This window comes from Myripristis murdjan, chromosome 24, assembly GCF_902150065.1.
Source record: "Myripristis murdjan chromosome 24, fMyrMur1.1, whole genome shotgun sequence".
NCBI lineage: Eukaryota > Metazoa > Chordata > Actinopteri > Holocentriformes > Holocentridae > Myripristis > Myripristis murdjan.
In genome coordinates this window covers 10,376,783-10,389,832 of record NC_044003.1, presented here as the reverse complement: position 1 = coordinate 10,389,832, position 13,050 = coordinate 10,376,783, and the positions used below count along the sequence as shown (strand labels likewise).

At 41.4% G+C, this 13,050-nt stretch overlaps 2 protein-coding genes across 2 annotated transcripts in view; one reads left to right on the top strand and one right to left on the bottom strand.

The window, feature by feature from the left end:
* cdk19 (cyclin dependent kinase 19) overlaps positions 1-13,050 on the bottom strand; it is a 68,277-nt gene that overhangs the window by 10,169 nt on the left and 45,058 nt on the right. The window contains exons 8-11 of the mRNA XM_030047050.1: positions 12,459-12,528; positions 12,225-12,297; positions 10,189-10,286; positions 9,801-9,879 (exon numbers count right to left, since the gene is read on the bottom strand). Of these exons, the coding sequence (XP_029902910.1) occupies positions 9,801-9,879; positions 10,189-10,286; positions 12,225-12,297; positions 12,459-12,528 (320 nt within the window). The remainder of the gene's footprint in view (positions 1-9,800; positions 9,880-10,188; positions 10,287-12,224; positions 12,298-12,458; positions 12,529-13,050) is intronic.
* LOC115356056 (protein ANTAGONIST OF LIKE HETEROCHROMATIN PROTEIN 1-like) lies at positions 2,227-4,828 on the top strand. The gene is made up of 2 exons (XM_030047051.1): positions 2,227-2,676; positions 3,612-4,828. Exons 1-2 carry the CDS (start codon positions 2,351-2,353, stop codon positions 4,651-4,653), a joined length of 1,368 nt encoding a protein of 455 aa, XP_029902911.1. The 5' UTR covers positions 2,227-2,350; the 3' UTR covers positions 4,654-4,828.

The following is a 13,050-nucleotide window of genomic DNA, read 5'->3' as shown; positions in this document are numbered from 1 at the left end:
CTGCAACTATTTATTTTATTTCACTATTGTTATTACTGCTTTACCTAATCCTGCTTTTTCTTATTTTTCACCATCTTTTATTCTAAAGACTTGACAACTTTGTTAGGAATTGCGCTATGCAAAAATGACTATACTTATCATTTTATATGTCCCAACAACATTTTAAAAAGCAGCCATCTGAACCAGTCAGCAGCATCATGGAGCTCAGAGTCTGCAACGCCTGCTTAGAGATGCTTTACAGGAATCTGCAGTGCAGGACCAACAACAAAGCTTCCCGTGTGAATTGAGACAAAAAATAATAAAACAATGAGAGCCTGTCAGTCCCGGCCTGCATAATGTGGCGAAAAAAAAAAAAAGGGAGAGAGAGCTCAAAGCCTTCCTGAAGAGCAGCCGCTGTGTGAGCAAACACTCTCAGATCAGGTGATGCCGCGTTGACAGCTGCTAATGTGATGCAGGAGCCGCGGGTTCTCAGAGGCGGCGTGGGCACGATATCCCTGTCGCTACATTCACTTTCCCCTTCACCTCACACAGCACCGATCTGCAGAGGCCATCTGCCAGCCTCAGTAAAGGGCCATTTCCAGCAAACAACCGCTCTGTATCTTCAATGATGCAAAAGAGAGATGGTTTGGCCCAGGAGTCGCTATTCCACACAGAGGTCAGCCTTTTGTTGAATATTAATATTAAAGATGAGGCTGCACCAACAAGAATTAAACTTAAACCTGGATTAAATTAAGGTTTATCTAATAAATATGTTGCATCAAACCAGGATTTAAGATAAATCTTACATTTCAGCTGTGGTTTTATTGATCTGTACACCCAGATTAAATGTATTTGTAATGCTCAATTACTTTACACTGGGGATTAAATGTAAATTAAGGATCAAATTTAGTGCTTTAGCAGCATTACTGGTGATTTAGTCAGACAAGCTGTCAGCCCGGGTAAAAAAAAGAGCATGGCTACTTTGTTATTTTTAATTATTATTATTATTTCTAATTCACTTTGATCTTCTTCCTGTCCCTGAAAATGGTTGATGTTTTCTTCATTCACAGAAAATTAATTATGGCAGATTTATGGCAGTTTAAATTTAAGACATATAATGCAGCTTGGATTACTTTAAAACCTAGATTTAGTAATTATAAACCTCTGTTTATTGAACTGTTGGTAGAATGCCCTTATGGATGTAATCCAGTCAAAGAGTCTGTTGATGCTACTGGGATGCAGATTCCTAAAAGTCAAGAGTTTTTTTCATTAAGTGACAAAAATTGATCTTTTATGGATTTAATCTGTCAAAACACATTTGGCGTTGGTGAAACTATGAACTAAAAGCCTGCGTGGTTCATTAGATGTTCACCCGATATGACTTGAACAGAGTCTTCTGAGTCAACAAGCTATAATTTAACATCACAGCTATGGGGTTATTTCATGTTTCACACACTCAGCTGTATTTTTTCCTTTAAGCCTGATAAAACGGACAAACTGTCTGTCTTGCACAATTTTCTGGCTGCCATTTAGGACGGGACAGATAAGACTGAGGTTTGAGTCCGTTTCCTCGGCTGTATGGTCCAATCTTGCTTTTCATCAGGCAATGCATTCTGATCTGCATATTAAATTGTTGACCAATACATGTTTTTTCCATTTAAGAAACATTGCAAACCTCAGAGCGAGAGATGATTATTCTAGACTAAAGCAACTAAAGACTCACTTATTCAAGCTGGCCTCTGTCTTGCTTCATGATGGGTAGGGTTTGTAGTTTTGTGTGTGTTTTTTGTGACATTTGCTTTGTGAAAGGCGCTACACCAAATAAACTTTACTTGGCTTACATTCACACAAATACTGAAGGCAACAAACGAGATATCACTGTGCAAAAATGACGGCTCTCACTGTGGTTTTGTTTGATTGAACCGGGCCTTTGAAGCAATGTTTCGCTTTCGCAGAACATTTTCACTTGTAGAGCAAATGAAGGAAACAGGCTGACCGACAAAATGCGGCCCTTCAGGAAAACTGACATAAAAACACCCACTTACTTTTGCTTTGAAAATCTTAACTTGAATTTTAATACAGCAACAAACACAGGAAGGCAGACCCAGGAATCCTGTTTTACTTTTTTACTTTTATTTTATGTTTAAAAGCCTGAACTACAATACCAGAATACATAATGTCAGAAAATGACTTCTGCTCAACCTCTATAGCAGCATGCATGTTAGAAGATAGAAATTAGAGTAAGGTCGTTTTCACACCAGACCAAGAGGACTCGGTTCGATTGGGGGGCTCAAAATTGTAACATTGTTGCGTTTATCACTAGTTTCGGTTCTGCATTCAGACTCCGATTTTCGGAAGCGAACCGAACTTTATGAACAACGTCACGTGGTTGAAAGGGACACTCCTCGATTGGACAAAAAGGGAGGGAAATCCCTCCCTTCCCCCGGACCCGGAAAAACAACAAACGGCAAACATGGAGCGGGATCAACGTTTAGCTGTTTTGGGCTTTATGCTTTTACTCATGTTCATTTACCACATGAACGCGGCTCGGCAAACCATTCTGCACCGCCAGGTTTGGCAGCAAGCAAGAGACAACTTCACTCTCATAAGGAGAAACATAAAAGAAAGACGCCACCGGAGGAAAACGCGAATGGCTAACTACGAGATGTTGCTAACTTTGCACAGACAGCGAGCAAGGTATGTAATGTCGTCAGTTAAATCATGTTTTTGTTGTTATTTGTTTTCTTTTTACAGAGTAGATGCTTTACGATGAATGTTTGTGTTTGTATTGCGTTCTGTATGGCTGCCTGATAGCCATTTTCAAATAAAAATGTACCTATTAATAAAATTAATTCGCAGAACTGCCAACTTTTCAAAAAAAAAAAACCTTGGACTGAGGTTTTATGTCTGTAATCAGACATAGGGATGTTTATTTACCTTAATTTTCGGAGGTAACTTCCTTCAGAAAGGTCAAACTTACAGCCGGCCAAGTGGTGCCGACCAGTGCTGGCTGTCAGATCCGGCACCGGGTCTGCCGGATCTGACAGGTGCGCCGCGCACACAGACTGCCGTACTTTCATTATAAACCGACTTTTGTTTATATGGGGTTGCAGCAGCACAACGGACAACAACACAGACAACATGGTTGATTATTGATTGCGCAACGCGGCGATTAGCCGGTAATCGCACTGCACGCATTAAACGATATTGCAGAGGCAAGAGGAAAGTTGCATGATTTACACCATTATAATGATATAGGCTACTGCAGTGATGCAGAGATGCCCTGACCTACAAATCTTGCTCTCCAGCTGACAGAAAACAGATGTTTTTACAGACTGCAGCAAAAGTAACATCAGTTGATTTTAATAACTATGTGAAAATCAAGGTTGTGATGTCAAACTGATCATTACATTAATCACGCATTATATCACAATCTTGATGTTCAAATGACTGTCATCTCTGCCATTGCCTGTTGATAACTGGCAGTCATTCTGGGTGAAACAGTAACAATATGATAGAATATACTTTCAATTTAAATATTTACACAAACATTTACACACTGAATAATATGTTAATAAAAAAATCAAGTTTGCTTTCTATATGTATTTATCTGATGTGCTTTATCTCAACAGGAGCATGTGGGTCAATCCACGTCCCTGCAGTTGGTGGCAACACATAAACACAAACTGGAGTGACACAGACTGGCAGCGCAACTTCAGGATGAAGTTTGAAACTTTTCAGCACCTGTGTAACATCCTGCGGCCCAGCTTGACCCGGCAGAGTACGAGATACAGAGAGCCTGTCCCAGTGGAGCTACGGGTGGCAATTTGTCTGTGGCGGTTGGCCACAAATTTAGAGTACAGGTCGATCTCACATTTGTTTGGTGTTGGCATATCCACGGCCTGTCAAATCACACAAGAAGTTGTGACATCCTTAAACCGACAAATGAGAGACCAATACATCAAGACCCCATCTGAGATGGAGCTGAAGGCGATTGTCATGGGCTACCGGGACAAATGGAGGTTCCCACAGGTTGCGGGAGCAATTGATGGGACCCACATAGGCATCCTGGCACCAGCAGATCATCCTGCTGATTACTACAACAGGAAAGGGTTCTACTCAGTCCTGTTGCAGGCTGTAGTGGACCACAAAATGAAATTCTGGGACATTAATGTTGGCTGGCCAGGAAAGGTCCATGATGCGAGAGTTTTTGCAAACTCCTCATTATTTTATCGGGGTCAGGATGGCACTTTGTTTCCAGAGTGGACTGAACAATTTGATGGTGTGGATGTGCCCCTGCTCATTCTTGGTGATGCAGCTTACCCACTTCTGCCTTGGCTGCTGAAGCCCTTTCCAGAAGGGAGAGGCCTAACACAAGCTCAGACACACTTTAACCATCGACTCAGTCAGGCGAGAATGACAGTGGAGAGAGCCTTTGGCCGGCTAAAAGGGAGATGGAGATGTCTCCTGAAAAGATGTGATGCACACATTTCCCTCATGAGCCACATCATCACAGCCTGCTGTATTTTACACAACTACTGTGAAGTACACAACGAGCAATGGGAAGATGAGGATGCAGAAGTTGGTGGACAGGCTGATGAGGCAGATAATCCCCATCAGGCCCAACATGCTCGCCACATCAGAGATGCACTATGTGCCTATTTTTCACACTGACAAGCTTTGTTGTTGCTTTCTGTTGTTCAGATTACTGATGTTCTGCTCATTACTTGAGATTTTCTATATACATAGTTGTAATGAGGGAGAGCTTTTCTGTGCCTCACAAATAACAGGTTCTCTGATACACTGTGTGGTAAAATTGTACAGCTAATGTGCTCTACACAATTTTTTGTTAAGCCCATTTATTTTCTATTTGATGTTTCAGTGTTTTGTAATAAATAATTGCAACTGAACAATGAAACAATTGTTTATATATTACGTTTATTTTAACATTCACAGTACAAATTCACTGTTCCTGTTAACAAATTCACAGTAACATCTGTCTGTAGTGCAAAAACACATCTGAGAATGAAGACAGTGCAGTATTATAATACTGTAGTATTATAAGTATTATAATAAACATTTTTCTTTCTGAAAATATCTGCCTTACATTTTTTTAAACAAAAATAAAGACTGTGGGTTTTGTGGGTCGCACATGGGCAAGTCACAGTTGTCTGTAGTGCAAAAATACTTATCAAGAAACATTCAAGAATGAAGACAGTGCTAAACTATACTGAACATTTTTCTTTTTGAAAACATCTGCCTTACATTTTTTTTAAACAAAAATAAAGACTGGGTTTTGTGGATCACACATGGGCAATTCACAGTTGTCTAGTGCAAAAATACTGTTATCAAGAAACATTCAAGAATGATGACAGTGCAAAACTATAATGAACATTTTTCTTTCTGAAAATATCTGCCTTACATTTCTGTAACAACAAACAAAACATTTTTAAACAAGGCTTTTTTTTCTAGTTACCTTTATAGGTCTTGGTAATATTTGTTAACACCATGAAGAACAGAAGAAGTATGTGGAAGCATGGGATCAGGTGGGTTGTTCTGGTGGCTAATGGTGGCTTGTGGGTTCTGGGTGACTGCAGGGTCATGGTACTGGGGCACTGGGTGGCTGAGGGGGTGAGCAATAGGTACCTGTGGGTTTTGTGGGTCAGATATGGGCCAGGCAGGTGGGGGTGTCATCTGAACTGTGGGCATCCATTGTGATGCTGGCTGGGATGAATGAGAAAATACAGCTCTTGAAAAGTTTCCCATCATTTGCAAGAATTGTTGGGTTGTGGCCTGTTGCTGCTCCAGCAATGCCCTAAACCTCCGCTCTTCAGCTTCTTGCTGCATTTTCATGTAATTTTCTAATTGAGCACTCTCCCGCTCCTCTCGGATTCTGTCAGCCTCATCCATTTTCCTCTTTTGTTCCATGAAAGCTTCAAAATATCGGTCTGGAGCATCTGACCTGGCCTTCCTCTTTCTGCAGCTTGCACCAGGAATATCCCACCGTGTGTGGCTCTTGCCTTTGTTAAGGCTGGGCGTGCTGGTGCTGGTGCTGGTGCTGGTGCTGGTGCTGGTGCTGGTGCCGTTGCGGTTGCTGGTGCTGGGGCTGTTGCTGTCGCTGGTGCTGGGTGTGCCTTCTTCCTCTTCAAGGCAGAGGTCCACTGAACTGAGGTCACCTGTTTACAAAAATGCATGCCATTTATCAGCTGTCATTCAGTGTCTGGGTTAATGTTTATATTCATAAGAAAAAGTCAGAAGTGCTCAAATGTGGTACAGGTCTTTTATGCCCCTTTTCCACCAGAAAAAAACCTGGTGCTAGTTCGGAGCTGGTGCTAGAGCCGGTGCTTAACTGGTGCCAACGAAGAACCGGTTTGCTTTTCCAATGTTCAAGAGCCAAGTGGAGCCAAGTCAGAGCCACGTCATGACGTCATCGGAAAACGTGATGACATGGGTGCGCGAGGCTCGCTCATAACCATCATGAATGAATGAATGAATGATACTTTATTAATCCTTTGCAGGAAATTACATTGTCACGGCAGCTTCATCACTTCAACACACATAAAACTGCACACTCATACTATACAGCGGCTGCAGCGTCTCTGTCTCTGTCCGCCCGTCCTGTCCTGAAGCCGCTGAAACTGATCAGTGAGTTGGGGATGATGTTCGTGAGCCGCGTCTCAGTCAAGCATATAACGCTGCTTTCCCGATACAGTTTCTGGCCCCGGGTGGAGCAGGATCTGGATTTATTAGCGATGCAAATACTGCTTGTGTCTTTACAAGCCTACATTTCAATACAAAGGCGAAAAACACAATTATTGCCGGCTACCTGTCGGATTCGTGATCGGAACGAATGACAGCTATGTTTGGTTATAAAACGGGTGCTTCTCATCCTTAAATGTAATTTGCTGAGCCGCGTTCCATGCCGTTGTAAAATCAGTATAACCCGCGGCTTCTCGGGGATTATTGTTTATGTTTATAGCGTTCGCAGTTCCTGTTTTGTTTTGTAACCCCGCCCGCCAATGACGCGGTGGGCCGCGTCATCGGTTCTTTCTCTGGCTCCTGTTTAGCCCCTGCTCGGAGTCGGTGTTTGCCTAGCATCAGTTTGGCAACAGTTTGGCCCCTGCTTGGGCCGTGGAAAACCAAAAAAAAAAAACTGGTGCTAAGTCAGGCACCGGCTCCGAACCAGCCCTGGTGGAAAAGGGGAATAAGGATGCAAACGCATTGTATTTTGTGTTATGTCGCACACACACAAACACTTACCACTGTCGCTGGCTTTTTCGCTCGGTGAAGTAGGCTGTGGTGTGTACGATTCCACGACGTGCACAGGATTGGATGTGGGTCGTGTCCCTAGAATAGAATCCAGCTCATCATACCACGGACACTTGTCCTTTTCCTCTCCCGAACTCCCACTCCGCCGAAGTGCATCCCTGACCTTATTGTACTGCTGGCGCATTTTCTTCACCTTTATGCGGCATTGTTCAGCCGTTCTGTCATACCCCAGCCCCTTCATTTTCTCACTAAACAACTTGAACACGTTGTTGTTTTTGTGCGTTGTTGTGAGAAGCTGGTTAAGGTCGTCTTCAGACCAGATTTCGAGAAGACCTGTGAGCTCCGCATCGGACCACGTCTGCCCCCGAGACATTTTTTTTCTTCTTCGTTTTTCATTATCCTACCCAAGATGCACTGTGTGTTGTTACTTCCTGTGTTTGGTCCAGTGTTTGGTCCGCTGAGCTTTCACACTGCATACGAACCGCACCAGGGTTCACTTGGAACCGAACCGAGACCTACGTTTTCTGGCGGACCAGAGTTCGCTTGTTTGGTCCGCACCAGAGTCCGGATGCGTGTTCGCACCTGCCCAAACGAACCGGACTATCCGAGGAAACGAACTCTGCTCCGTTTAAAGCGGACCAAACAGCTCTGGTGTGAAAGCGACCTAAGACTGAAATATCAAATTGATGATATATCAGGCTGGTGCTGGCCTTTTATTTAAGACTGGATATCGACCACTCATGTGGTCCATTTGATGGAGCTGTCAACAGAAAATCGATAAAACCTGCAACAAAAATGTACTTTCATTATGTTGGCCTATTTTGTTATGCACTGCACTTACTGATTAATTTAATTGTTCAATAACATTTTTTTCTTTATTTAAAAACGATGACGTATCACAGAGTTGGTACTGATGGGCTGAGGTGGTCACTCTGTTTTAAAAAGCTGCTGACCCAGCCAAAAAACAGCTTTATCAGTTTGGAGAGTTTTATCGTCAGATGGTTTCATTAAATATTGTTTCAGGTATTAGCCATCACCTAGACTTCACAGAAATAGACGAAAGCCTGCATTTTGTTTTGCAACAAAAGTGCAAAAAACTTGAGACTGAATATCAGCACAAATTACTGGCTGTTAGTAGCTTCAGTACAGAAAGAGGTACTTGTGCTGCCCAATGTCCCGTCATAAAACTTCTATAGAGGGAAGCTGTGGTGTAAGTATTAGGTTTCCATCATGTATTGCTCTTGAGTTATTTTGTTCACAAGAATGTGCGGTGTGCATTCAAAAACAGACTGAAAGGTGACATCACTTTTAGTTTGGATCATGGTCATGCCATCAGCCCCCTCTCATTACCTACTTGGGTCTTATCAAATATGACCAGGGTGGAAAACTATTCCAGGAACCAACCCAATGTTAATAAACTTTGGCAGGTTACCAGCCTTGATTTAGAGGTTCAACTTTTGATATATCGCCTCCATGGTGGTCAGCGGATTAAACAGAGCTCTGCCCGCTAAACTCTGTGACCTTTACCTCAGAAGGTGGTTTGACCGCTGCGAGCAGCTGTTTATGTTTGGCCAGCTTGTGTTTTTCTTCCTGTCACTTCTCTCTCTTTTGACAGCAGTGTAACATTGCTAAAGCAGACACAGGGTCCCCACCCTAAAACAAAATTCCTTGACTTTTCCATGACTGAAATGTTCATTGCCTAAATAAATGTAACATGGCGTTTTTTCTCTTGATCAACAATTTAAACATGTCTTAATGTTTAATAATCTGCAGCAAAAATAAGTGAAGCGAATGTAATGGAAACATAATGGAAATGTGGGGTGAATAACTAGTTTTAATGATATTTTAAACTGAAGCTGAAAACAAGTTTATGCAAACTTGTTCCAAAAATCGAATTCTTGGCTGCAAGATATGTTAAAAAAAACATATTGCAATTATTTTTTCCCAGATATTGCGATTGTAATAATATTTGTGATTTTTGTGGAAGTGATCACTGTTGCGTAATAATTTGCAGATGATGTGACTGTGATTTTTGCTGGCATCTGCACCCAAAACCGTCATGTTTTTTTACATCTGGAGAATCTGATATACCAATAAAACTGTAACTGCCCTAGTGTGAACCCTGGCAGGCGTGACATCATTGCTTTGGTTTAATTCTGGACCACAGGATCCTCGAGGGAACAGATTTCCTTACAGGCAGCATTACACACCCCTGTGTGGGGCCTGAAATTAACACAAGCCTCTCGGGACATAGATGTAAATGCTAATGTGCCCATTGAGGCCTTCAGAAGAGAAACTGAGTAAACCTGGGGCGGTCGAGTCCTAAGTCATACTTTTCCAGATGAGCGGAGCTTAGAAATGTCAATATAAAAGAGTGTATGTCTGAATGTGATGTGTGTTCCCTGTTAAAGAAGGTAGAGGTTGTACACTTTTAAGAGATATGTACTTAGAGTCCAAATATAAAAGTCCAAAGGAACTGGTGAAATTCTTCCACTGTGGGCAGACGACAAAACAAAACTGATTTCATGCACACAAATTCTGGCTTTGCGTACCTTTTCTGTTTTCTCCTCTGGCTCGTCTTCATTTAGAAACTCTCGTTTTGGGTAGGGGATCTGACATCCAGCAAACACACTAGAAACACAATCAGACAGAGAACAGTGATTAAGGTGCTTGTGTAAGCATCGCGCCACTTTGGATCCTTTGTGCCTGACAAAACACATTCCCGCCTAAAACCCACAGCATCAGAAACAGGAAGCAAGACTGACATGCGACATTCGAATGCGAAATTCATCATATTTCAACGAATAAAATCAGTGGGGGTGTGTGTTCATGTTGCTGAAGCAGTTAACTGCAAGGTGGGGCTGGAAGGTTCGACTGTAGATGGGACTGTGACAGTGTGAGGCAGCGGACAGGATCTTGGTAAAGTTTCTGGAGTCTCACTCAGTGGTTGGTAGTGGGTCCTCCAGGAAATACGGGTCCTGCAGCGCCTGCTCTGATGTGATTCTTTTGGTGGGGTCCATGGTGAGGAGTTTCTGGAGCTGAAGGCATAAATCGATAATGTACATTAATATGAGGCAGACAAGAAGCTGTTTTGTAGCTCAGTGGCTGAACAGAAGTTTATAATTAAAAAATATAGAGCTAATCAATATGCATCATAAAGCTCACAACAAAATATCTGAGGACAGCTGAGGGACTGCATTCAAAACATGGATATACTCTATTAAATAAATATATTTATAAATATAAATGAATATAAAACTCAATATTGCCTCAGCAACATTATAGTGTACATTAACTATATATGTGTTAAGGAAATGAATACCATCATGCTTTTATATACCTAATTACACTTTAATCTGTTTTTGCACTCATCTGGGGCTTCCTTTTGCAATCTGTTAAAGATGCGCTACGACTAAGCCATCAGGTTACGCGCCTAATTCACATTTTTTTGTCATTTCAGTCTAAAGGATCCTCATTTCATAGCAACCCTCAGCAATTTTCAAATGTTTATGGTTTATTTAAGTTTCCTTTTGTGTTAGTCCAAAATATCACTGAAATGTGGAGATGTGTTTTCACAAATTACTAAATGCACTGTAAATGTACTACTTTGTCTAACAACGCTTGGTTGCTTGAGGTTAAAAGTTATACTCAGCTTGAACTCTGCACAGCGGCAGCTCTTACAGTGAGAGGTAACCATCTGAAATATTTGAACTTCAATACCCAGAAATTAGGTAACATGACGTCAGTAAATTGCACACAGCACGGTCGTGTGTACCAACCAGCTGATCTGAGATTTATACTACAAGACACCAAGAGAAGGAAGATTTTTAATTTTGCTGAAATTTATCACTCCCTAACAAGTGTTCATTACCAACATCACAATGTCATTTTGACTAACAAAGTGAATCCAAACAAATCCAAACAAAGTTTCCTATCTCCTTTAAACTCCTGGTTTGTTTGGACAAAGATAAGATCAGAGGATGATTTTTAGGGTTTGGTGTGAAGAAACCACAGGTTGTAAAGGCAGTTTCAGTGTGAGTAGCTCTCCACGTTAGGTTTCCTCATACCAAAGAACTATTTCAGGAACTATAAGCTCTCTCAGTACATTAACACTGGCGTCTTCATTAATTTGATGGGTTTTTTTCCTACTTGAATAAAGCCAGACCCAAGTTCAAGGTGAGAGTAAGTCATTCTGGAGATTCTTGAATGGAAGGGCGGCCTTCACCTTGGAGTCCCACACAAACTCATATTGGGCCACCAAAGCAGTGACAGAGCTGGAGAGAGTTCCCTCAACTTGGCCAACCAACTCTGCATTTTTCAGAGGCAGTAAAATCAACTTTCAGGACTTGTAGCTCTGCAACGCTGTTGTTCATCAAAGGTGTTTTTTATCCTGTTCAAATACTTTGCATCTCATAAATGGTATGCATTCCAAAGGTCCAAGGAATTTAACTGTACGAGAGCCACACCAACACACTCATCTACCCCCACACAAAGCAACGGGCACTTAAGAGATGTATTCAAACCAAGAGTATTCACACGGTTATATAGACTTTTTTTTTTTATTTTTTTTATCCAACATAACATAATTACTGAGGGCTGGACCTCAGTGTCTAGTTGGCTGTGGCCATGGCTGTCAAAACACTGCTATGCTTTATTTCCCACTTATTTTCCATTTGAAAATTTGCATTTCTTTTCTACACCTGAATTCCTCAACTGGATTTGAAGAATATGGTTGGTGTTCAACATGATTTTTACAGGGACCGTCTAATCGTTGTGCAATTTGCTGTCATGTGCACTAGAACCAAACATTTTTACCAATATTTTTCCCATTTTGTGTATTTCTAAACTTGTCAAAAAGTGGGAAAAGTCAGATTCATTTTCCACACATTTCCTGGTTTTCCAGACTTGTGTGTGTGCCCTGTATTCACAGTTTTAATGATTTGGTATATGTGGTAACTGCAGCAGTATGTACTTACCAACAGGAAAACTTTACTGTCTGGTTTCACTTTATGCTTCTCCATGTACTTGATTAGGCTGCTGTTTGCATACCTGTTAGGGGGGCAAATCACAACATTAGAGTTACAGTTCATTAAGTTAACAGCATTTTATTTTGAATTTGTATTTTATTTATGATTCACAGCCTAATCTATATGCTCTATACAGTATATATTATAAGTGTCCGATTATTGCAGCGTCAGGCCTTCACTCACGTTGTTCTCCTGAAGTCTTTCTGAAGTGTGGGGTACTCTGGCATCTTCCTGATGTCTTCCCAATCTTTATCTAAGGAATTCAAAGACACAGAGCTAAATCTCCAACTGAAAACAACTCCTCATGTATAGATGTATGCGCCTTACACATACTAGTATGTAGAAAATCAATGCAATGTACTGGAAATTCGCTAAAATCTTTAGGATGGATCATAGTGTTTTCATCTTTGATTAACAAAACCTTCTGTTGAAAAACTGGAAATCAACAAAATGCCATTATCTTACAAGCATGGAAATCCTATATGCTGCAAATATGCTTAGAAATAGCAAAGAGAGGGCTGGTGGACAATGATACAGCACAACAGCATGAGAAGATACAGGGTCAAATATCTGAAACACTGATAAAAGAATGAGTCCTCTTCCCCCACCTTTCATTTTCACTTTTGTCTGCCTTTCTTCTTATTAATCAAACTTCTAATCTCACACAGACCTGAGTAAGAAGCCCATACTCAACAGGTGGGCGGGGATATGATGGAGGCAAGGGGGGAGGCAAAGAGACAGCTACAATCAAGACTCTTTCATGTTTTGTGTGTTT

Excerpts from the sequence above, each read along its gene's own strand:
- LOC115356056 (XM_030047051.1), top strand. The coding sequence starts at position 2,351 with ATGAACAACGTCACGTGGTTGAAAGGGACACTCCTCGATTGGACAAAA. Across the intron at positions 2,677-3,611 it reads TTGCACAGACAGCGAGCAAG|GAGCATGTGGGTCAATCCAC; the intron begins GTATGTAATGTC and ends TTATCTCAACAG.